This window comes from Saccopteryx leptura, chromosome X (genome assembly GCF_036850995.1).
Source record: "Saccopteryx leptura isolate mSacLep1 chromosome X, mSacLep1_pri_phased_curated, whole genome shotgun sequence".
Lineage (NCBI taxonomy): Eukaryota > Metazoa > Chordata > Mammalia > Chiroptera > Emballonuridae > Saccopteryx > Saccopteryx leptura.
In genome coordinates this window covers 115,873,171-115,899,854 of record NC_089516.1, presented here as the reverse complement: position 1 = coordinate 115,899,854, position 26,684 = coordinate 115,873,171, and the positions used below count along the sequence as shown (strand labels likewise).

The 26,684-nt window shown below is 37.9% G+C and overlaps 1 protein-coding gene across 4 annotated transcripts in view; it reads right to left on the bottom strand.

The window, feature by feature from the left end:
* The window catches only part of GRIA3 (glutamate ionotropic receptor AMPA type subunit 3), a 435,245-nt gene that overhangs the window by 21,498 nt on the left and 387,063 nt on the right, over positions 1 to 26,684 (bottom strand). For 3 of the 4 annotated variants that reach the window (XM_066356601.1, XM_066356602.1, XM_066356600.1), the window contains one exon: positions 4,351 to 4,598. In XM_066356601.1, the coding sequence (XP_066212698.1) occupies positions 4,351 to 4,598 (248 nt within the window). Of the gene's footprint in view, positions 1 to 3,674; positions 3,790 to 4,350; positions 4,599 to 26,684 lie in introns of all 4 variants that reach the window. The other variant, XM_066356603.1, reaches the window with a different exon arrangement.

The following is a 26,684-nucleotide window of genomic DNA, read 5'->3' as shown; positions in this document are numbered from 1 at the left end:
TAGCCTGTAGGTCTGGCTCAGAAGTCAATTCTGTGACTGGCCTTGTATTAATTCATTGTATTCAAAAAAGAAAAGAAAAGAATAGAAAAGAAAAATATTTATTTCATTAGTTTAACCATGTGCATATATATTTAAAACAGCCTGAAAAGTTGCAGGTTCCTTCCATAAACTAGTAACTTTCTGAGAATAAGCTTAGAATGTGTAATGTCCCATGCCAGGGGGTAAAAGTCAACAATTTAACATAATTGCCTATTTATCATTACTTAAAGGTTGCAAGAGACAGACAAAGAAGTAAGTAATATAGGTTTTTCTCCCTCTCCTGATTTCAGAGGTAATAGGTATGGAAGTGTTTTTGAAAAAGTAAAAGCACTCATAAATGTCAGGTTTTGTGATTACTGTTATTTTTAGTAATCAGTACTGAGGGCTAGAAAGGCTTAAATATGCCAGTTGCCTTGTAACCAAAGTAGTGAGAATGAACTTGATTTTTATGGAAATAATATCAGATGCAATCAGATTCCCATTGCTCATTGGATGGTTAGATGTGAAAAGTTGCTACCTACAATATTATCACTAGAGGTGACTCTGAATATCTATAGAGATTTGTGACAGCATTAGCTGTGTGACTTTCCCAAAGTCATCACCATCTCTGGGTCTCACTTTCTCTATGAGATGATGGTATATTCAACAATCAATTGTCATGTTAACTGAGGATGGGATACAATAAAGAAATGTAATTCTCAAGCCATTTTACTAATATAGTTAAACCTCACTAATTGGACTAACAAAGGGGGAGAGTTGTCTGAATAAAAAAGTCCTAAATTACAAAATCCATTTGAAGAATGACAGTTTTATTACTTTAAGTCTACTTTGTAATTCAAAACTCACTATAAAACAGTGCTTTAGTGGAGGTCTTTGTGAGCACTACTTTAGCAGACAGATTTGTAATGAATATGATTATATATAACAAATGCTTCCAACATTTGAAAAAACTTCGTTCTCTTAAGGAAAAATTTAACTGACAATCTAGTCCAAACTTTCATTTGCTTAACAAACCTCTCTTGGCTGCATCCTTGATAATATAAAGTTAGATTGTAGACTGGCCCCTATCCAGTTTATCACAGATTATAAATTAGAAGGCTCCAAATTAATGAGGATTTACTGCCTTTTCTACCTTCTCTATTGATTTGTTTTTGGCATCACCACTAAATAGCGGTAAAACTGTGAATGAAGTTCATCTCTTGTCCCTTCTCTCACTCACTCTCAGAAAGCAGCAGGTAGCAAGAAGGAAGAAGAAAAAGGCAAACTCCTTGGTAATCCAGAAACAGAAAAAGCAATTGTTGGATATAAAGCACTGATCATACTATTATCCATAATTGAGAAAATGATTGATTTATTTCAAAAGGTTTGCTGGAGGAATGACTGGAAAAGTGATTTGAAGGATACCTGGCAGGTAGCACTATGGTCAAAGAAGTTGAAAACATTTAAGATCTACTGAAATATTTTTCTATTTACATATTGGAAATCGTATAATCTGGAAATCGTAGGTTGGCGATTAAGTTACTTGAAAACTTTGCAGCAGTATCAGCTGAGAAAAAAAGTTGATTGCTGGCTGTGATTAGTAAATAGCTGGTCTAAAGTATGGATCTTCATGATACCAAACAAAACATCTGAGTAAAAAGTGAAAATTCAGCCAAGACTGTAGATTTTTTTTGTATGTAACATCAAACATTTGGTTATTTGGAAACTTCTGGGCACTTGGCATCATGTGGATGTTTTAGAGTCATCTTGACAAAGTTCATAGCTCCTTTTAAACCATGCTGAGTATGAATGATGATTTCTCAGAACACTGTATCCAATCCAGCTCAATTTTCATCCCACAACTCATTACAATGATATACTTAGTTTCTCCGTGGCCTGCTATTAACATGAGAAAAAGACCAGGAAGAAGGTGCTAAATACTCTAGGCATCAGGCTAGCCATTCCAAAACTCAAATGGGCCAAAAGCTTGGCTAAACTGTCAAAGTCATTAGTTCATATAGGTGGAAAGTGAAGTTTCTGTTTTTTGACACACAATAAAACCTTGATTAATTAGAATCCATAAGGGATGAATGGAATTTTCAATAAGAATACTCATTTTGTTTTATTCTTGGCTAGTAACACTTTTCTCAAAATGCTTGTATCCACTTTCTTTTCTCAAGGAAGCAGCCTCTAATGTTTGAGGGTCAATCCATATGGACAGAAGATACAGGAGACAGAGCTGAATGTGACCTGACCACAGGTCATCTGTTGGCAAGAGATTAAAAAAAAATCAGTCCCTTTCACTCTTTTCTTTTAGTACTATTGCTGCTTTCTCATCAGTGTGGAGTACTGAGGGGGTGCTAAATTCAGTTAATTAGGGTACTGGTTAGGTGAGTTCGGGTTAATCAAGGTTTTACAATAAAAGAATTTGTCAATGCTTGGTAAGATCATGTGCTGAAGAAAGTTATTCTTAAATTTAATTTTTGAAACTGGTCTGTATTAGTGTTTCTATACCCATATTATACTGTAGTCTAACTTTTCTGTCAGGATCCCGAGGAATGAAGAGGGAAAGAGAGGAGCAGAGGTATAACCATTGTCTTTGAAGGAGAAAAGTTTTGGCTTGCCTGTCTGTTGGTCTGTGGTTAGGAAACACTGTTCTTCACCTTAAGATGCTCATGGATTCTTGGTTGTACAAAAGCCGATCTTACATGCTTCAATATAATTCTCATGCCCTTCGGGCCATGGAGGATTCTGTTTTCAGGTCCTCTCTTGTACTTACCCAATGTGTCCTTTCATCATTTGGTATCATAGCGTCTGAACTTGCTTCCATTTCTTGTTGCTTGGAGAAAGGCTATTCGTTCTTACTAGCCTTGAAGAGCATTAAGGAGTCAAAGAAATGCCAGGTAAGATGAATTTTCTCATGATGGCAGCCTGGATAACAATTTGACCTACCTGAACCAAGAACATGGCTAAGGAAGCCAATCAGGAATTCATATACACAGGTATCACAGTTAGGCGACGCAGTTGATTAAATATACAAAATGCCTTTTAAAGTCTTTATATGAAGTGGCCTATTGAAGAAAGACCCCATTTAACTTGAAACCGAGCTGGTTCTTTGGCTTTCAAATTAAGTGGGGCCAGCTTAAATAGGTCATCACATATAGAGAACAGTACCTCATCACTTAAACACATAATTGAAGAAGCCAACTGTAATCAACCAACCAACCTCTGTGAGCAACATCATGCCTTAGGGGGAAAAAAGGCTGTGACCTAACTTAATAGATGGATTTGATTTCTCATGCCACTTAGCTGAGGCAAGGGGGGACAGTTTTAGGGAAAGCCTTGGGCTTTTGAAAGCCTAGAGCAGTGAAACTCACACCATGACCTTCATAAAGCAACCAGTCTGGTGTGTGTGGGGAGGGAAGGGGTGTGTGGAGAGGGAGCCTCTGTCTGGGAGTTTAAGAAGGAACCCAAGTTAGATCAAAAAATGTGGGCAATGCCCTGAAGCCTTTCTGGTTCCCAAAGCTGCCAGGCAGGGAATAACCTGGTCATTCCGCTTTATGTGCGAGTCTGTGCTCTTTCCTCAGTAATAAGATAACAGTCTTGCCGATTACTCGTCACTAAGGGTACCCGGTTGTGGTGACATTGAGGCTGACCTTGGAGTCACCGCCCCCGCTGCCGCACTCTCCTTTGTCGTACCACCATTTGTTTTTCAATTTGTCCAAGAGGCCTTGCTCATTCAGTTTTAATACTGCCAGGTTAACAGCATTTCTTGAAACGATAAAACATAACTTGTAAGAAAATGCACAAATGCTTAGGAAATCGTTAACGTATAAAAAGGAGCACAAGAGGACAAATTGTCTAAATTTCACAGAACGTGGAGCTATAAAAATGTCTGTACAGCAAATACAGGGTTAAATATTGGAAGGTGGCATGGAGGATAACATTTGCTCAAAACTGAAGTGTGCGGGATGGGGAAATTGTCTTTGAGAAAAAAGGTAACAAGAACACCACATCCATGCAATTAACATTCGTCACATATGGCACCAAAACTTGGCTTTTACCATTTAAATTGAAAAAGCCGTTGAACTGTAAAATTAAAACAGCAACAAACAGTCAGAGAGGACAACACAGAGAGAGAACATTAAAAAAAATGGATGCATTAAATAGATGAAACCATAATTTACCGTCTTATTTAACTCCATGGAATATTGTAGATTTTAAACTTTTAAACGTTACCTCAAAATCCACAAGAAAGAAAATGACAACAAAATGCATCAGGGTAGGTGGAATACTATAACAACACGGATATTGTTATATTATTCCACCCACCTTAATGCTGAGCCTTTAGGGGTTGCCACACCATAGCCTTTGGAATCCAGATTTCCACCAACTTTCATCGTATCACATGGTTTTCTCTGCTCAATGTACTCATTCATGGTTGACTCCAGCAGGAAGGCGAACTTTCCCTTGGACTTTCGCACTCGGGCCACACCGTCTGCTGTTGTTTTGGTAAACACAGATGGCTCTGCTGATTTCATGTAAGACCACATTTTCTCATAAACAGCAATTTTGGACCTCTGCAACAGAGATAAAACTTCTTTGAGCTACCAGGTATTAAAACTGGAAGAGGCCCCAGTGCACTGGTTTTCAAACTTTTTTTTTTACTGCAATCCCAGTAAGAAAAGCATGTTACACTGCAACCCAGTAGATACATTCATACATATGTAATCTTGGTCCCATGTTCTCAAAACCACACTCATCCTTGCTTTGTGTGATGCTCTCTCATATTTTCGGTTTTATTCTAATTCACTTAAAAATTCACTTAAAAAATCCACTAAATTGATGTCATGGTTCCACTAATGAGTTGCAGTTTAGTTTGAAAAATACTTTCTTAGTTCACTGTTCTTCTCAATGCGGAACTCTCCCTTACACTATCTTGCTATGTGATTATCTTTTACCTGCCTGAAAAAGAAAGGCAATTGGAAGGGAGTGGTCAACCAATTTTGTCAGCCCACTCCAGCATGGGGCATTGATGATTATAAGAAATTGCTTCCTTATTCTGAACTGAAATTTGGTTCTCTATAACACCTACCATTAAGTATTATCTGCTAGAGTTATGCAAAGCAATTCTGTTCCTCTTTCTACATGATGGTCCTTCAAATATTGCGAGGTTGTTATTATGCCCCCTCCTCATCTCTTCATTAGGCTAGCTCTGCCTACATCTAATACTATTTCCAGAACCCTCACAATTTTGGTCTTTCTTCCATAGGCACATTCTAGTTAGCAATGTCTCGAATTGGAGTTTCTAGAAATAAACTTGGCACTCCAGATATATGATAAACACAGAATAAAAATGAAGACCACTTTTGTCACTGGAACATTATTTTCTATCAATGCTACGTGAGTTTGCACTAACATATTTAGTCTTTCATCCATCCTTTCAACAATTTTAAAACACTACTGGAGATGTGTAGAACATAATAGAGTGAATAGAGACCCTCTGTCAGCTCAAGTTGAGGCCAAACCAAAACTGTTAGTTTTTAACAAAAGAGAAACAGACTCATAGATGCAGAGAACAAGCTGACAGCTGTCAGAGGGCAGGGGAGTAAGGTGTGGGGTGAAAGAGGTGAAGGGATTAAGCAAAAAAAACCCCAAACCCAAAACAACTTTTAGACACAGACAACAGTGTGGGGATTGCAGGAGAAAAAGGGGATGTGAGAGGCGGAGTAGGGTAAAGGGGGCATAGCTGCTGACAGAGGTAGACTTGACTTGGGGCGGTGAACACACAATGCAATATACAAATGATGTATTGTAGAATCATGTACCTGAAACCTGTATAATTTTATTAACTAACGTCACCCAAATAAATTCAATTAAAAAGCTCTCTTAGTACTTTCTACCAAGTCAAATATTCCTCATCTTTGCCCTTCTGAATTTTGAATTTAATGCCATTAAATTTCATCTCTAAACAGGTGGTCCTTTGAATATGCCCTAAATGCTTATAGCTCATGTTAGATATTCTGGAGAATATAAAGGAAGCATGGCCGCAATGACTCCACAACTTACAATTTGGTTGGGAGCTAGGTCCTGAGAAATGAAAACCCTAGAGAAATATTGTAAAGTAATATTTGACCAGAGGTAAGATAGCATGGTAGAAATGATAAACATATGCCTTGTTTTCAAGTGTCTTTTTATGAAGTTTCCTGGCCCCTGCCTCAGCATTTGATTGTTCATTTAGTTGCTTTTCTCTAGACTTTGGCCAGCTGCATTGCATCTTTTTTGAGACTTGCTTAGACCTGCTCAAATAATTTCAGATGTCTGGGACTTCTAGAGTTATCACGATGGATACTACACATTGTGTTTATATAATCAGATTCTCACCAGGGTTCTCACTGAGTTACTGAAATGGTTCACTGAGATGGGAACAGAAAGAATAGAAACAAACAACAAAAAAGCCAATATGGTCAAAGCCAAATGAGCAAAAAGGAGTTTGGTAGGAAATGAGCTTGGGAGAATAATCAGAGGCCAGATTTTGTAGGTCCCTGTAGGTTATGGTAAAAAGTTTGGATTTATTCTATGTGTGATAGGAAACTATTGGAGGATTTTGAGGTAGGCTGTGATAAGGACTGAATTAAAATTTTAAAGCATTATTCTAACTGCTATATGGAGAACTGACTAATGTGGAATAGAGTGGAAACAAGGAGATTGGTTAGATGATTCTTCTAGTAGCCCAGGGAAGAGATTGTTGTGGCATGGACTAAGCTGGGAGAAATGGAGCTGGAGGGAAAAGTTTGGATGCAAGACATGTTTTAGAGAGAAAGTAAACAAGTCTTGCTGGTGGACATTTTCACCTCATAGTCTCATAGATCAGGGGTCGGGAACCTTTTTGGCTGAGAGAGCCATGAATGCCACATATTTTAAAATGTAATTCCATGAAAGCCATACAACGACCCGTGTATGTTATGCATTATCTAATAAAAATTTGGTGTTGTTCCGGAGGACAGCTGTGATTGGCTCCAGCCACCCGCAACCATGAACATGAGCAGTAGGAAATGAATGGATTGTAATACATGAGAATGTTTTATATTTTTAACATTACTATTTTTTTATTAAATATTTGTCTGCGAGCCAGATGTAGCCATCAAAAGCCACATCTGGCTTGTGAGCCATAGGTTCTTGACCTCTGTCATAGACACTTTCAGGTTAAACATTTCTAAACCAAATACTGTATAGCATCTTCCTTGTAAAGCCTGATTCTCCTAAATTCTATCAGTAAAGCACCTAACACCGAAGCTAGAAAGTTTGGATTTTGCCATGTTAATTCTAACTTAGAAATGCCTGTAGGATCTATCCTTTTGTATTCTTTCCAGTCTCATTACCATTGCTGTAGGACAGGCTCCCATAAGAGTTTGGTCTGGACTACATTGCCACCTAACTGATATATTGATTTTATTTCTCAAATTTATCTTAAAGTGATCTTTCTCAATGTAAATCTGATAAATTAATTCATTGTTTAAAATTCTCTAATTGTTTCCTAAAACCTACAGGACAAAATCCAACTTCTTGTGTGTGAGTCTTTAGGATCTTGGCTGCCTTCTCTTATGACCCAGTCATACTGAACTACTGTTCATTGTTTACTGAAATATGCCACACACTTTTACATCTTATGCCTTTGGTTATGATTTTGCTTCTTCCTGAATTATTCCTATTTATCCTACAAGATCCAGAGCAAATCTCATGTCTTCTATGAAATCTTTTGTCTCTCTTCTAACCCCACAGATATGTGTTCTCGGCTATCCTCCAGAAGTATTTTGTTCATACCTTTGCTCTAGAGCTTACTATATTGAATTTAGGTGAGTTGGCTATGTGTCTGTCTTCCCCATGCTACTGGGTGTTCTTGAGGACTAAATCCATGCCTGATTCACTGTGGTAGCCCTCTTGGCAGTCAGCAGAATGCCTGATACATGGTAGACACTCAATATATATTTGCTTAACAACTGAAACTTAGGCCTGATCAGGGTGACAACTAGAATGTTGGTCAAAGATATCAGAAGATTGGTAGAAGCCCTGGCTGGCTAGTTCAGCTGATTAAGAGAGTCATCCCAAAATGACAAGGTGGTGGTTCAATCCCCAGTCATGCACACACAGGAAGCAACCAATGAATGCATGACTGAGTGAAACAATAAATGGATTCTTCCCTTCCCCTTTCCCTCTGTTTCCTTCTTGCTGTCTCTATAAGTGAATTAAAAAAATTAAGCCCTGACAAATAGCTCAGTTGGTTGGAGCATTGTCCCAGAGAACAGAAGTTGCTAGTTCGATTCTCTGGTCAGGGCACATACAGGAGAAGCTAGATATTCCTGTTTCTCTCTCCCTGCCTCTCTTTCTCTCACACACAAAAAGGTTAGTAGAAAATGACTAACAGTTCTAGTTTTATAGCACTGTAGAATTCTAGAGCTGAAGTTACTCTAAAGATCACTGGGCCCAATTCCCAGCAAAACCAGTCAGGGTATATACTTTATAATCTTTTGTTTTTTCCATTTATTCTCCATTGATATCCACATCAATAACTTTTCCCTTAATAATCAAGGCCTTCTAAGATTGAAATTTCACCCATTGATGTGTTTGCTCATTTTATATCTGAAACAGAAAACAATTTCTGAGCATCATAACAAAATATATACTCAATGATTTTATTTTATTTCAGCAGGAATTTCCTAGTCAGTTGCTCAAAGAATTAAAAAGTAATAAATGATTCAGATGCACAGGAAGATATAAAAAATAATGTTAAGAACAGCCATGTACCTGCAAGAAAACTTAAAAGTAAAACATTCTGAAGTTAGTTGAAGTCTGCCTATGTAACCCTCCCTAATTGCATACTTCTTCCAGGTCAAAAGTATCTACTATACTGAGTTTGGTCTTTATCATTCTTTTGCATAGATTTATACTTTTATGAGAATAAACTTATCTCCTTTGTAATGGCTGCCTAGCATTTCAATCAATGGATATGCCATAATTTATTTACCCAATTCTCTACTGAAGGACTCCTAGGTCTGTTTCACTTTTTTTCTTTTTGGCATTATCGTCAACACTATGATGTGGACGTGCCTTTGTGCCCATATAAAGAAGTATTTTGTGTTCTTCAGCTTGGCCCAATCAAACTTTTGTGACAAGGAGAGGGGGTTAGAACAATTGGTCTCTTACACTATTTACAAATAGGCCATTACTTCCAAAGATAAATTTATAAGCCAAGGACAAATAGGTCCATGAATTCTGATCCAAGTGCACTACCATTTGGACTCATTTACTTCATCATTTACTTGAGCTCTTTGATTGCTGATACAGGTTAAAAGGTTTATTCCTTTAGGTAATGATACATTTCTAAGAGAATAAATGTCAGTCCTTATAGTGTGCACTTTAAATGTGCATGGGGTCCATGCAGCAGATATTAATGAATGCAGCAAATGCAAAGTTAGTTAGTGGCACAAATGATTGGGCCCTGGTTGATTGAATTCTGAAGGCAGTGAAGGGTAGGGAATAAATGGCTCACAACTGAGAAAAATTAAGCTGAGATGTTTGTCTTCCTAACTAGTGTTAATTGACAGTATAATATTCAGACCAAAAAGAAGAAAAAAACCCCACTAGCACTCTTCCTTCCTTCCTTCCTTCCTTCCTCCCTCCCTCCCTCCCTCCCTCCCTCCCTCCCTCTTTCTTTCTTTCTTTCTTTCTTTCTTTCTTTCTTTCTTTCTTTCTTTCTTTCTTTCTTTCTTTCTTTCTTTCTTTCTTTCTTTCTTTCTGCAGTATGTCTTATTTTGGCTGAAATACTGAAGATAATAAAGGGATTGAATCTTAGCTCAATCATCTGGGAGAAATTAAAAATAAATAAGGGCAAGATGTGTAATAGCAAGTTCGTTTTTTCTCCATCCTGCCATGATTTATTTATTTCACCTCACAGAGCACCATTTTGTACCTAAGAAGAAATAAACAGTGTTTATGCATAGAGGTCACAAGAAATTCTCTTAGATCTGCTGAGTAATTAGCAAGTAAAATCCCAAAGGAGTAATACATGAATGGAAGAGGAACAGATTAATCCAAAAACAGTAGATAAAATTGAGCTCTAGCCTTCATGGATACACAGTCGCTGTTCCAACTATTTGTAATAAATGGTTAAGGTGAATGATGGAGAAATTTGCTTTTTTGTTGAGGTAAAATTTTGAAACAGGCCTAGTGAAATTGATGCATGGAACTAACTGATTAGTGAGTGCATTTAGCACACCACTACCTTGTATCTTTTTGCTTGGTGTTGGTCACTGCTCATCACTGCAAAAAAGTATTCCTCTGTAGACCTAATTAAGTACAAGGTAACTGTATAGTGCAGTGGTTTAGAGTGCAAAGTCACACTGCTTGGGTTTGAATCCCACTTGCTAGGTGCATAAATTATCTAGCTCTTATGTGTCTCAATTCCTCATCCATTAAATGGGATAATTTTTTTAAAAGTGCCTACTTCAAAGGTTTATTGGGAGACATTACATGAGTTAATACATGCATCTCAGAACAGTGCCTGGCACACAGGAAATGCTGAAGAATGTTACATATTTTATAGTACAGAAAGCATAATTTATTTTAGTGGCAGAATTTAATAGCATTATAAATTATTTCAGTCCCATATTTATATGATCATTACTTCATTTTATGGAGGAAATCATATGCTCAAGTATTATTCACATATTTGAGTCTCCAGACAGATCTCTGATGAATGCCCATGGTCTACTATCATAAAACAATCATTATCATTTTATTTAGATTTAAAAAATCTTGTTGGTGGAGAAAAAATAGGTAGGATAGCAAATTTTCCTTTTAAATTTATGTCTTATAGTTCAATTGTGGTACATACATTAAAATTCCAATTAACCAGAACACTGCCACTGGGGAGACCTGATGAATGAAATTTCCTGCTTTTCTAAGAGTTAAATTAGAATATCTACTTGGTAAATAGAACATCCAGTTAGACTTAGTAGAATAATAGATTATTAGAGATGGACAAGACCTTAAAAACTACCTGTATCATCCTCTTACCCAGTGCAGCAATGGCTACTCTGCTCAAATGCCTTTAGTGCTGAGGTGCTCTCTAGTTCATAAGAGGCTCAGAAGGTAGGTTACTCCATGGTGGGACAGTTCAAGCTGATAGAAATTTCTTTTTGTTAAGCTGGCATTCTTCACGAGAGCCTTTCTCTCTTCTGATCCTACTGCTTTTTGCTTGAATTGAACAGTCTTTCTTCTCCACTTCCATTTCTCCATTGTAAGTAGCACTGGTTCTATTGCTTTGTAAGTGTCACCCTGGTGGAATCTGAGCTCTTCATTTCCACTGTGTAGCTTAATGCTCAGCATGTAGAAAACTCTAACTATGTATTTGTGGAATGAATTAATGCTAAAATTATAGTTCTATCCACTGGTCCTAATTCTACCCTCTGAAATGATAGAAAATAACTATGCTGCCTCCTTCACATGACATACAGCCTGAAGAGTACTACTACCATGTCACTCTTTATTGTCTCTTTTGTAGTCTAAACATTTTAAGGGCCTTCATCTGTTATTTGTATGACACAAATTCTAGTCATCTCCCTTCCTTTCTGGTCACCATCATCTAGACATATTTTACTTTTTAAAATTCCTCCTAAAATGTGACTCCTAGAATAGACCACAGTATACTTAACATAGTAGCACTAGAACAAAGGAAAATGAGACCATCTCTTCTCATGTTCCGAACATGAGCATAATTTTTCACTGTGACAAACTTCAACAGGTATATTTAGATGTGTTGATAGTGTAGATAACAAAACAGATATGTAGATAACAAAACAGACCAATAATTTTTTAAAGCATAGCTGTCAACAAAGACATAATCTGCTAATGGTATTAGTGGTTACTCTACTGTCAGCTTGCAGACATGTATTACATAATTTGCAAGTAGAGTATTACATCTACTTGCAATAGTGTTTATGACATCACTATGCCCCAAATATATACAATGCATGTTGTGAGTGGATATTGAATGGACAGAATGAAGGAAAGGTCAGAGGAAGATGATTTTAGATACTTTGCATTCCATTGTTCCTCAAAGGGGAATGGTCTAGCTTCATGTATTTATGTTTTGGCCACTGCTGTCATTATGCTATATTGTCCATTCTATCACTGTATGTACAAGTCTAGCTTTGTATAAACATGTCAAAGAAAGGCTAGATATGACTTTGGGTTTTTAGCCTCTACCCTTCTCCCTTAATTTTACTGTTTTTCTCCCTCAGAGTTTCACCCTGTACTCCCTTTTTGCCATCAGTAGTCTTGGTCCTCATGGAGGTGTTCACTAATATTATAAGGGCTTTTGTTACCCTTGAGCAAGGGGCTGTTTTTATTTAAATAGAGAATTCATGTCCCAGAAAGGAGAGTGGGCGTCTTGGCATTGTAAAAGGTGCCTTTTAGGGGCTGGAGAAGGCCAGACCTGTGAACAATACACAGGACAAACGGGGAAGTGGCAAGAGTTTCAAACAGAAATGCCTTTCTCTAATTTTTGCCCTCTCTAATTTTATTTTATTTTATTTTATTTATTTTTTTTAATGAGAAAGAGAAAGAGAGAGAGAAAGAGAGAGACAGGGAGAGATGTGAAGTATTAACTCGTAGGTGCATCACTTCAGTTGTTCATTAATGGCTTCTCATAAGTACCTTGACCAGGGACCTCAAGCCAGGCCAGTGACCTCTTGCTCAAGCCAGTGACCTTGGGCTCAAGCAAGTCACTTTGGGCTTCAAACCAGTGAACTTTGGGCTCAAGCCGGTGAGCATGGGATCGCGTCCATGATTCCACACTCAAGTTGGCAACCCTGCGCTCAAGCAGAATGAGCCCATGCTCAAGGAAGTGATCTTGTGGTTTCGAATTTTGGTCCTCAGCATCCCAGGTCGAGGCTCTATCCATTGTGCAACCACTAATCAGGCTGCCTTCTCGAATTTTATTGTGGACTATTTATCGCTTAATAATTTGGTCAATTTCTTCTCTGGATTGTACTTTTTTAAAAGTATCATTAATTGTTTTTTAAATTTTTTTATTAAATTTAATGCAGTGACATTGATAAATCAGGGTACATATGTTGAGAGAAAACATCTCCAGATTATTTTGACATTTGATTATGCTGTATACATCTCACCCAAAGTCAAATTGTTTTTCGTCACCTCTATCTGGTTTTCTTTGTGCCCCTCCCCTCCCCCCACCCCCCTCTCTCCTTCCCGCCCCATCCCTCCCACCGCGCCCCCCCCCCGTTACAATCACATTCTTGTCCATGTCTCTGAATGTCATTTTTATGTCCCATCTATGTATAGATTCATATAGTTCTTAGTTTTTTCTGATTTACTTATTTCACTCCATATAATGTTATCAAGGTCCATCCATCTTATTATAAATGATCCGATGTCATAATTTCTTATGGCTGAGTATTATTCTATAGTATATATTTGTATGTACCAAAGCTTTTTAATCCACTCACTCTCTGACGGACACTTGGGCTGTTTCCAGATCTTCGCTATTGTGAACAATGCTGCCAAAAACACGGGGGTGCATTTCTCCTTTTGGAACAGGTCTATGGTGTTCTTGGGGTATATTACTAAAAGTGGGATAGATGGGTCAAAAGGCAGTTCGATTTTCAATTCCTTGAGGAATCTCCCACTGTTTTCCATAGAGGCTGCACCAGTCTGCATTCCCACCAGCACTGCAGGAGGGTTCCCTTTTCTCCACATCCTCGCCAGCACTTATTCTGTGTCGTTTTGTTGATGAGCGCCATTCTGACAGGTGTGAAGTGATATTTCATTGTGGTTTTAATTTGCATTTCTCTGCAAATCAAAACTACAATGAGATACCACCTCACCCCTGTTAGATTAGCTATTATCAACAAGACGGGTAATAGCAAATGTTGGAGAGGCTGCGGAGAAAAGGGAACTCTCATCCACTGTTGGTGGGACTGTAAAGTAGTAAAACCATTATGGAGGAAAGTATGGTGGTTCCTCAAAAAACTGCAAATAGAACTACTTTATGACCCAGCAATCCCTCTACTGGGTATATACCCCAAAACCTCAGAAACATTGATACGTAAAGACACATGTAGCCCCATGTTCATTGCAGCACTGTTCACAGTGGCCAAGACATGGAAACAACCAAAAAGCCCTTCAATAGAAGACTGGATAAAGAAGATGTGGCACATATACACTATGGAATACTACTCAGCCATGAGAAATGATGACATCAGATCATTTACAGCAAAATGGTGGGATCTTGATAACATTATACGGAGTGAAATAAGTAAATCAGAAAAAAACAAGAACTACATGATTCCATACATTGGTGGAACATAAAAACGAGACTAAGAGACATGGACAAGAGTGTGGTGGTTACCAGGGGTGGGGGGAGGGAGGACATAGGAGGGAGGGAGGGAGAGAGTTAGGGGGAGGGGGAGGGGCACAGAGAACTAGATAGAGAGTGAAGGAGGACAATCTGACTATGGGCGAGAGGTATGTAACATAATTTAATGACAAGATAACCTAGACATGTTTTCTTTGAATATATGTACCCTGATTTATTAATGTCATCCCATTAATATTAATAAAAAATTATTAAAAAAATGATTTGCATTTCTCTAATGATTAATGATGTTGAGCATTTTTTCATATGCCTATTGGCCATCTGTATGTCCTCTTTGGAGAAGTGTCTATTCATTTCTTTTTCCCATTTTTTGATTGGATTGTTTGTCTTCCTGGTGTTGAGATTTACAAGTTCTTTATAAATTTTGGTTATTAACCGCTTATCAGACGTACTGTCAAATATGTTCTCCCATTGTGTAGTTTGTCTTTTTATTCTGTTCTTATTGTCTTTAGTTGTGCAAAAGCTTTTTAGTTTGATATAGTCCCATTTGTTTATTCTGTCTTTTATTTCCCTTGCCTGTGGAGATGAATCAGCAAATATAATGCTGCGAGAGATGTCAGAGAGCTTACTGCCTATGTTTTCTTCTAAGATGCTTATGGTTTCACGGCTTATGTTTAAGTCTTTTATTCGTTTTGAGTTTATTTTTGTGAATGGTGTAAGTTGGTGGTCTAGTTTCATTTTTTTTTGCAGGTAGCTGTCCAATTTTCCCAACACCATTTGTTAAAGAGGCTGTCTTTACTCCATTGTATTTCCTTACCTCCTTTGTCAAATATCAGTTGTCCATAGAACTGTGGGTTTATTTCTGGGTTCTCTGTTCTGTTCCATTGATCTATATGCCTGTTCTTATGCCAGTACCAGGCTGTTTTGAGTACAATAGCTTTGTAGTATAACTTGATATCAGGAAGTGTGATACCTCCCACTTTATTCTTCGTTTTTAAGATTGCTGAGGCTATTAGTGTTCTTTTTTGGTTCCATATAAATTTTTGGAATATGCGACCTATATCTTTGAAGTATGTCATTGGTATTTTAATTGGTATTGCATTGAATTTATAGATTGCTTTGGGTAATATAGACATTTTAATAATGTTTATTCTTCCTAACCATGAAAAGGGTATGTGCTTCCACTTGTTTATATCTTCCTCGATTTATTTTATCAATGTTTTATAATTTTCCGAGTACAAGTCTTTAGTCTCCTTGGTTAAATTTACTCCTTGGTACTTTATTGTTTTGGTTGTAATAGTGAAGAGGACTGTTTCTTTAATTTCTCTTTCTGACTGTTCACTGTTGGCTTATAAAAAAGCCTCTGATTTCTGAGTATTAATTTTATATCCTACCACTTTGCTGAATTCATTTATCAGGTCCATTAGTTTTTTGACTGAGAATTTAGGGTTTTCTATATACAATATCATATCATCTGCAAATAATGATAGTTTTACTTATTCTTTTCCATCTTGAATGCCTTTTATTTCTTCTTCTTGTCTAATTGCTGTGGTTAGGACTTCCAGGACTATGTTGAATAAGAGTGGTGAAAGGGGGTACCCCTGCCTTGTTCCTGATCTTAAGAGGATTGCTTTTAATTTTTGCCCATTGAGTATGATGTTGGCTGTGGGTTTCTCATAGATGGCTTTTATCATGTTGAGGTATGTTCCCTGTATTCCCACTTTGCTGAGAGTTTTGATCATGAACGGATGCTGGATTTTATCAAATGCTTTTTCTGCATCTATTGAAATTATCATGTGTTTTTTCTCCTTCCTTTTGTTTATGTGATGAATCACATTGATTGATTTGCAAATATTGTACCAGCCTTGCCTCCCTAGAATAAATCCCACTTGATCCTGGTGTATGATTTTTTCCATATATTGTTGGATCTGGTTTCCTAATATGTTGTTGAGGATTTTAGCATCTATATTCATCAGAGGTATTGGCCTATAATTTTCTTTCTTTGTGTTGTCTTGGCCTGGTTTTGGAATCAGTATTATGCTACCTCAAAAAGGAGCTTGGAAGTCTTCCTTCCTTTTGAATTTTTTGAAATAGCTTGAGAAGGATAGGAGTCAGTTCTTCATTGAATATTGTGTAGAATTCACTTGTGAAGCCATCAGGCCCAGGACTTTTCTTTGTTGGGAGTTTTTTGATAACTGTTTCGATCTCATTTGGTGTAATTGGTCTGTTTAGGTTTTCTGATTCTTCCAGATTGATTTTTGGAAGATTGTATGTTTCAAGGAATTTGTCCATTTCATCTAGGTTGTCTAGTTCTTTGGCATACAGTTCTTCATAGTATTTTCTTACAATATTTTGTATTTCTGTTGTGTCAATTGTTATTTCTCCACTCTCATTTCTAATTTTATTTATTTGAGTCCTCTCTCTTTTTTTCTTGGGGAGTCTTGTTAACGGTTCTTCCATCTTGTTTACCTTTTCAAAGAACCAGCTCCTAGTTTCATTGATCCTCTGTATTGTTTCTCTAGCCTCTATGTCACTGATTTCTGCTCTGATCTTTATTATTTCCTTCCTTCTACTACATTTGGGCTTTATTTGCTGTTCTTTTTCTAGTTCTTTTAGATACAGGGTTAAGTTGTTTATTTGAGCTTTTTCTAGTTTCTTAAAGTGTGCCTGTAGAGCTATGAACTTCCCTCTCAGTACTACTTTTGCTGTGTCCCATAAATTTTGAGTAGTTTTATGCTCATTGTCATTTGTTTCTAGAAATTTTTTAATTTCTTCTTTGATCTCATTCTTAATCCATTCGTTATTCAACAACCTGCTATTTAGTTTCTATGTGTTTGAGAATTTTTGAGCTTTTCTGGTGTGGTTGATTTCTAGTTTTATGCCATTGTGATCAGAGAAAGTGCTTGATATGATTTCAATCTTCTTAAATTTGTTGAGGCCACTTTTGAGCCCAACATGTGGTCTATCCTAGAGAATGTACCATAAGCACTTGAAAAGAATGTATATTCTGCTGCTTTAGGGTGAAAGGTTCTGAAGATATCTATTAAATCGAGTTGATCTAGTGTGTCCTTTAAGTCTGCTGTTTCTTTGTTAATTTTCTTTCTTCAGGGTCTATCTAATGATGTTAGTGGGGTATTGAAATCCCCTACTCTTATAGTATTGCTGTTGATCTCGCCCTTTATAACCGTCAAAGTCTGCTTTATATATTTAGGTGCTCCTATATTAGGTGCGTAGATATTTATAATGGTTATATCTTCCTGTTGGATTGCTCCCTTCATCATTATGTAGTGGCCTTCTTTATCTCTTACTATATTCTTTGTTTTAAAGTCCATTTTGTCTGATATAAGTATTGCTACCCCAGCTATTTTTTCATTTCCATTTGCATGAAATATTTTTTCCATCCTTTTACCTTCAGTCTATGTGTATCTTTTGTTTTAAGGTGTGTCTCTTGTAGACAGAATATGTATGGGTCTTGTTTTCTTATCCATGCAGCTACCCTATGTCTTTTTATTGGATCATTTAATCCATTTACATTTATGGTTATTATTGATATGTAGTTTTTTATTGTCATTTTATTCTTTAAAGCTGTATTCCTCTTTTGCGATGTTCTTTTCCCACATTAATCTGTTTACACCATGCCTCTTAACATTTCCTGCAGCATTGGTTTGGTTGTAATGAATTCCTTGAGTTTTTTTGTTTTTTTTTTTTTTTGTCTGTGAAGCTATTTATTTCTACTTCAATTTTAAATGATAGCATTGCTGGGTAAAGTAGTCTTGGTGGAGGTTCTTGTTCTGCATTACTTTGAATATTTCTTGCCATTCCCTTCTGGTCTCAAGTGTTTCTGTTGAGAAGTCTGATGTCATACTTATGGGGGCTCCTTTGTAGGTGATAGCCTTTTTTTCTCTAGCAGTTGTTAATATTTTCTCTTTATCACTTAGCTTTGGTATTTTAATTATGATGTGTCTTGGTGTAGGTTTCTTTGCGTTTCTCTTTAATAAAGTTCTTTGTGCTTCTTGAACTTGTGAGAGTTTCTCCTGCATTAATTTAGGGAAGTTTTCAGCTAGGATACGATTGAATAACGCCTCTATCCCTTGTTCTTTCTCTTCTTCTTCAGGAATCCCTATGATGCAGATGTTATTTCTCTTCATGTTGTCACAGAACTTTCTAAGAGTTTCCTCAGACTTTTTGAGTCTCTTTTCTTTTTTCTTCTCTGCTTTCTTGCCTTCATTCAAGTTATGCTCCAACTCACTGATCTGATCCTCAGCTCTATCCATCCTGTTTTGAATTCCTTTCATTTTGGTCTTCATTTCTGATATTGTGTTTGTCATCTCTGAGTGATTCTTTTCTAATATTTCAATATCCTTTTTTATACCTGCTATTTCTTTATTTAGGTGTTTGTAGTGACCATCCATTGTTGTTCTAAGGTCCCTAAGCATCCTTACAGTCATTTTTTTGAACTCCGTATCCAGAAGTTTGGTTATTTCCATATCACTCAGTTCAACTCCTCAAGGTTTCTCTTGTGGTTTCATTTGGATTTTACTTCTTTGTCTTCTCATTATGTCTGTGTTTGGGTGTTTTCCTTATAGAGCTGGTTGAGTCTAGGCTTGAAAATAATCCAATTTTCAATTGTGTTATTTGTAGGTCTTCTTGGGTTGCATCAGTTATTATTTGTAATCCACTTTCGGTTTTGGGCCACTTTGAAGTCTTGATTTCTTAACAGGTGATAGTCTTGTTTACTGATCTCAGCAGGGGCCTTTCTTGAAACTGTATCCAGGAATGTGATGGGTGTAACATGAGACTCTGAAGGCCTCTTCCACCAACTAATCTCTCTGGGGGCAGGGTGTCCAGCTTCAGTAGGGTAAGGTGTATATCAGATCTCCATGGAGACCTGAGTTACTGCCCCTTCTCCGCACTTCTTGTTTTCAGCTGTGTCTTGTTGTGCTGATTGGAGCTGGATAGATGTCTGGAGATCTGTGATCTGGAAGCAATTCAGTTCTGTTTTGTAAAAGGATCAGTCCCTCTCCCAACTATGGCCGCCTCCAGTACTGGATGAGTCAGCTTTTTTAGGTTGTCCCCTGCATACCTCTGCTCCTCACCGTTTGTCCCTCTCTCTCCCCTTTCCACTTGGAAGACAAGCCGGCCCTTTCAACACACCTCACTCTCTGGTCGCCAGGCAAGTGGCTGTGAGCAGTATTTTCTGCTCTTTTCCCTGGAGTGAGAGCCCCTCTGGGCTCTCAGCCTCCCCCTCCCCTCCGTTCCTGTAAGCAGGGGAAATTCAGGTGCTCCCTACCAGGTTTGTTGTGGCTTCTTTGCTCCTTGGTTTTTGAGAGCTGTTCTTGTAGTTCAGAGTTGATTTTTCATGCTGATTTTTCCTAAATTGATTTGTATTCCAGTTTGGTGGTGAGAGCTGGGAGTCTGTTCATCTGCCTACTCTGCTGCCATTTTCAGGTCTCCCTATCTCATTAATTGTTTTTAAAAACAGAATCTAATTTCTATTGACTAAAGTAAGACTTTAGAAGAAAAGAAAAAATCTTTAGGAAAACAAAAGTAATTAAAAAATCTAAATCTGATCAGTCACAACAGTCACAGCTGTTCACAACAGCAGGAAGTGGATTGTACTTTTAATTAATAAAATATCATTAAAAACTATACTTTGCATTTTATTCTGAATTATTTAGCCCCCTCTGAAACTTTTGCTTTTAATAAAGGTTCAGGTGGCCTTGGTAGCTGGTATAAATTCAAAATGGTGGCTTTGGGCCTCTGTTTGGCTTAACTGAGCACTTATGGACCCCTATGTGCTTCCTGTGATCTCCTTAACATTTGGGAGCAAATGTTGTCTTACTGAGTTTTTAAAATACTGGAATAAAGACAGATCATCCTTGCAAGGTTAAGCACTGGAAAGAAAGAAAGCTGGCAATTCAACTGTTCAAGAGAGCTCCTAACCTCCCCTTCTTTCTTCCCTCTTTTATTTTTCTTTTTTAGTGTCATGGCATTGAAAGAGCACAAGGTATTTTTGTATCCCACTGGGGTTGGCATGGTAGGAGAATTGGGGAATGAGCACAGCCTGAAGAGGTGGGACAATTCTTAAGTTCTTTAATGTGTTATAATCTCAGGTCTATAGAAATTCTTTATGGTTAGGCCTCTGAAGAGGAGATACTTGTGGCAAGAGTGTTTTGCCTTCATACAACCTTTTAAATATTCTCCTTTTTTACTCAGAGAGACTAGTTGTGTCATAACCAGAAGCAGGTAGTTTTATTTCTTTAAACCTTTTATTTGCTTAAGGCTTTATGGTTTCCCTGTGATATTGCATATACATCTGATTTAAACCCCATAGCAACCTTGTGAGGTAGGATTAGCAAGTACTATTTGTTCACTGCTTAATCCCTAGCACCCAGAACAGTGTCTGGCACTCAGGTGCTCAACAGATATTCGTTGAACAAAAGAATGAATGCCCATTTTATAGATGAGAAAATCCAGGGCAAGAGAAGGTAAGGCCAGTGGCAATTTTAAGAGGTGCCACAATGTACTTTAGTTTACCCACCCATTTCCATTAATCCACTTCAAAGTCACCACAAACAAATGAGTCTGGGAGAAACTGTGCTTGCTATGCAAACACATTCTCCATATATGTCCCAGAATTCCACCCTGAATGGCTTCTAATGTAGAAAACCAGAGTTTGCTACTGGCTCAGTAACTTGCCCCAGGTCACAAACTAATGAGGAACAAAGCTGAGACACCATCCAAGTCTGCTGAATTCAAGGCTACAAACAGTTTTTTTCCTTTTCATTACAAGCCCAACCTCTTCAACTCTAATGCTGACACTATCCTTTTTGGTGAAAGAGACCAACTCACCTTCAAAAATATGTGTTTTTAAATTTGTTTTTGTTCAAACTTTTTTTAAAAATAAGATAAATTGTAAATTAACCCCAATCCTGTCCCACTAAGGACTGGAATAAGTGAATATTCTTGTTATGCATTGTAACCCTGTAACAGGTCACTTGTTTTTACTTTTAACCTTTTGATAGGATCAGAGCAATTTGGGGCAGAAGAAGAAGAGTAAATCTGGCTTGCCGAATGCATTTGACACGTTTTTCTTCCACATCTGATGAGGTGCACATGGAAACAGGAATTACTGAATTAAAAATTTTTACAAAAAGGTTTCTACTGTGATTTAGAGCAAGGCACACAGGAAATAATTTCATTTATAAAGCATGACCAAAACCTGAATCTCATTGTATTTTTTCCCTTCACTTTGGTTGGCACATTTCTGAACATTCAGACAAGTAATGCTTGTCAGTTCCTTTTGCCTTAGATAATCAGCAACTGCCACGTGACTGTGAATTGGTGAAAGTAGGGGGAAGAAGGGAAAAGAAATACTAGTTTCTTAGTTTTTATTGGTGTATTCTGATCATTGCTGAGTTATTTTGGGGATTGGGATTTTAGATAAATGCATTGAAGTTGGAGGTCACCTTTTGCCTAGAAATTGCATTTTGCTCTCAAAAGTCAAGTACACATTCCAAATGCTTTTGCCTAACATTGCCACACTTGGCTGTAAAGCCCAGAGGAAGATTTCCTTCTACTTCAAGATGTACTATTTTCCAGTGTTTCTTTTCCAAAGGTGCAGGTGACAACCCAGATAAGTTTCCAGTGACCTTTCTGGTGTCCCTCCCTGGTATGCAAAGTCAGATTACTATTCTGATTTGTCTTTGGCTTCTCTTGCCTAGTCAGACTAAGAATATTTGAAGTGGGTTGAAAGTAACATTGGTGGCTATATGACTTTGAAAGCTAGATTCAATATACTCTTGGAGAAAATAGTTCTGAGGTCCAATAGTTCTATTCTGGGAGGATAAAGGAAGGGAAACCATATCATCTACCCCTGTGGCCCTCAATTAGCAACCATTTTGCCTCCCAGGAGACATTTGGCAACAACTGGAAACATTTTTTTTATTGTCACAACTTGGGGAGAGGAGTGCTTCTGTATATGGTGCAGAGAAGCCAGCGATGTTGCTAGATATTCTACAATGCACGGACACCTCACCACGAATAATGATCTGGCCCCAAATGTCGATAGAGCCTATACTTTGTTTCAGGCTCTTTTAACTCATGTAATATTCATAACAACTCTATGAAATATATATTACTATCCTATTTTAAAAGTGAAGAAACAGGCACAGAGAAGTAATTTGCCCATGGCCATACTACTAGTAGGTAGTGGAGCTGGGACTCCCTTATGCAGGCTCCAGAGTCTGTGCTCACAAACATTATACTGTTCCTGGGTGGATTAAGGGATGACTGTAAATCATACACTAGAGTTGGACCAAGTCCACATAAATTCTGCTTGAAATGGTGCCTATATTTTTGCAAAACTTCAGGGGCATGATATTTCTATTATTACCTCCCTGAAATGTGAGATTGGAGACCAAGATGTTTTGCCTTTCACCCACATGAAAGCTACACTTTAAAAGCAGAAGTCAACAAATTATTTTGAGAATAAATATGGAGTATTTAGGGCTGTTATCTAGAGAGACTAAATCAATTTTTATGGTTTCTGATACTCCTCAATTTTCACTCCCCCACCTGGGAAATACCATTTCTTCCCCATTTGCTTTACCAGGTATAAGATGCCCTTCCCCCACCCCACCCTGGTCACAGAAAAGGATTGGAAACATTCCCATTAAGGAATAAGTAATAGAAAACCATCCTAAAAAGGCAGCCTAAAGTGTGATCCCTTTGCAGGAGAACTTGAATTTCAGCAAAAATCAAAACATAACTAAATTAATGATAATCTAATGGTAGACACTGAACTGGTTAAGGGAGAGGTGTGTGCATGTGGTAGAAAGCTAACTTTGCTAACTACATACCCTAGCCTTTAGACTGCAGAATCTATTTTGGGGACAGAGAATGGGCCACAGAGAAAGTGTGCCTGCCACACCCTTTTACTGCTAACTAGAGCAAAGCCTCAAATTCCTTGATTCTCAAGCAATGGATTACCCTCAGGCCTGCCATAACTATTGAACACTCTAAGGTCATTTCTTTTAGCTTGTTAGAGTTGTTTTTTCCAGCAATCTATCTTCAGCAATCTAGAGCCTATTGTCCTTGACCAAATGGATTTCACTTTCCAACTGTATTTTTATTTCCTATGACTAAGATATTTAAAAGAGAATTTCAATACTCTTATTAGTCTTACATCAATCAGCTGGAATTCAGAGGTGAAACCTAAAAATACAAAGTCTAGGAAATGAGAGAAACAAATACTTTTCTATTGAGGAGAAATATTTATCCTAGAATTGCAATGTTTTGAGTTTCCACAGTGGCTATTTCTTCTAGGTCCTTAGAGCAAAAATTATTTTCATACTAAGGAAAAAAATAAAAAAAGGAGAAGTAATTTGTTTAGGGATATCAAAAAGAGCCCAAAATTTCCACTTAGTGTTTTTTTGGAGAGAGTTAGTTTTCCCAAAATGTGAACTGAGCTAAAATGAAGAGAAGTTCCCTTTAAAGCATGCTCATCTGTTCTCTATCTGTAAGTAATATGTACCTGGAAAGCTACTGATCAATGCTCCTATGGCCGTGATGGTGAACCTTTTTATTAAAACCTCCCACTTTTGCAGTGCTTGTCAACCTGGTCCCTCCCGCCTACTAGTGGGTGTTCCAGCTTTCATGGTAGGCAGTAGCGGAGCAACCAAACAGCGCGGTTATTGGCCCACCATGAAAGCTGAAATACCCACTAGCGGGAGGTAGAGAACAGGTTGACCAGCACTGCAAAAGTGGGCGGTATTTATAAACAGGTTCGCCATCACAGTCCTATGGTTTTGATTTAATCAGCCTAAAGTGGAGCCAACATGAAAAAAAGGTAATTCTAATATTCAGTATTCCTAGGTGATTTTAATATTAAGACCAGATTTAGCACAAACAAAAAAGATTCTACAACAGCAATAGCTAGCTTCCAGTTATTGCAATAAATACCGACAATGAGAAGGCTACCATTTATTTAGCACTTATTTGCACGAAGAATGATGCTTCATACCTTGCATACATTATTGTGAATCCTTAAAATGACACGTGAAACAAATATTATTTCCATTTTATTGATGAGGAAACTGATGCTTATAAAAGTTATTTTTTGGTCTAGATGATACAGCTGGCAAAATTTCTAGTCCTGACCTCTACAAACTCCAGACTTGTTAATCTAACTGCCTACTTGACATCTCCACTTAGATTCTCATAGGTATCTCCAATTTAGCATGACCAAAATGCAACTCTGGGTACTGCTCCACCCCCACTAGCTACTCCTCAAGTGATCTCCATCAGAGAAAATGGCATTTCCATTCAATTTGTTCCATTACTCAAGTCAGAGTCCTTGTTGTCATCCTTGACTTCTCCCTTTGGTCTTACATCCCATACCCCGTCAGCTCAATCTTCACAATATATTCAAAATCCAACCACTTTTTATAAGCTTCACGGTAGTCCAAACCAGTCACTTTTCACTTGAAATATTGTACACACTTCTTAACTTGTCTCCCTGCACCTTAAACAGCACCCTCACCTAGCAGTCTGCATGATCCTTTTGCACATAAACTGGTCATGTTATTCCTCTGCTGAAAGTCCTTGCAATGACTTCCTATTAAACAGAGAATAAAATCCAAAGTCCTTACCAGGGCTTAAAAAGCCCAGCACAAACCCCAGCACAGCAGGTTTTGGTTTGCCTTCACCACCCGCATTCCTACCACTCTTTCCCTCTATTACTTCACTCCAGTCACATAGGCCTTTATCCTCAAAACTGCCATGCACATTCCCATGTCAGGGCTTTTCTCATTCTGTTACATATGGAATACATTTCTTTTCACCCCACTTCACCTCATGTTTCCATAATCTTCTCCCTCACTTCATTCAGGTGGTTGGTCAAATGTCACCTCAACAGAGAGGCCTTTCTTACTCAGCCAAGATAAAATAGCACTCCCAATTCCCAACATTTTGGCTCATTATCTGCTTAGGATTTTTGTTTCCATTTCACTTAACACCAACTGAAACTTATATGTTACTTATCTATTTGCTTATATATATTTGTATTTTTCTGAAGTTGAAAACGGGGAGGCAGTCAGACAGATTCCTGCATGCGCCTGACCGGGATCCACCCGGCATGCACACCAGGGGAAGATGCTCTGCCCATCTGAGGCATTGCTTTGCTGCAATCAGAGCCATTCTAGCACCTGAGGCAGAGGCCACAGAGCCATCCCCAGTGCCAGGGCCAACTTTGCTCCAATGGAGCCTTGGCTGCAGGAGGGGAAGAGAGAGACAGAGAAGAAGGAGAGGGGGAGGGGTAGAGAAGCAGATGGGCACTTCTTCTGTGTGCCCTGGCCGGGAATCGAACCCGGGACTCCTGCAGGCCAGGCCGACGCTCTACCACTGAGCCAACCGGCCAGGGCCTATTTGCTTATATATTTTTTTGGTCTCATCTACTATAATGAGCACACGAAGTTTTTTTGAGTACTTTGAACAAGATCTGTCACATAGCATGTTAACTGAATTAATAAATGGAATAGTTGAGATTTAAATCCAGATTATTTGACACCAAAGTCTGTGTTATTTGTTTCCCCATTGATTGAGAGAGAGAGAGAAGCTTCAACTCGTTGTTCCACTTAGTTGTGTACACAATGATTGCTTCTCGTACATGCCCTGACCAAGGATTGAACCTGCAACCTCAGTATGCTGGGACGCTGCTTTATCCATTGAGACATCTGGCCAGGTCCAAAGTCTATACTTAATTAGATTGTCACATTTGTCTCCCCTACCCCCTTTCAAAACTCAAAGAGTGATAATTCCAACATTGCATAGACATGAAGTGGCAGATTTGTACTCAAATCCTAGGTCTGTTGGCTTTCAAAACCTGTGCTTTTTCTACTACTCCACACTGCTTTCTCATTGGAGAAAAATTGCTAGTGACTACATTGACCAAAACGCCAGTGGGTTGACTGAGGTTTACTCTTTGACTTGCCATTTTGACATGATTTTATATAGCCTTAATCTTATTTGGTTTACCTTTAAAACTTAATATGCTATGAGGTAAAAAAACTCCATTAGCCTGTCACGAGGTCCTAAATCCTACCATTAGAGATCAATCCTTCTGTTTAACTTGGACAAATTTTTTAAATTTCACTAAGACACTACTAATTATCTCTGAAATGGAGATAGAATATTAAATATGATAATTTAAAGAAAGCACACAGCACAGTGCCTGGTATGTAGTAAGTCCCCAATAAATTAGATTATG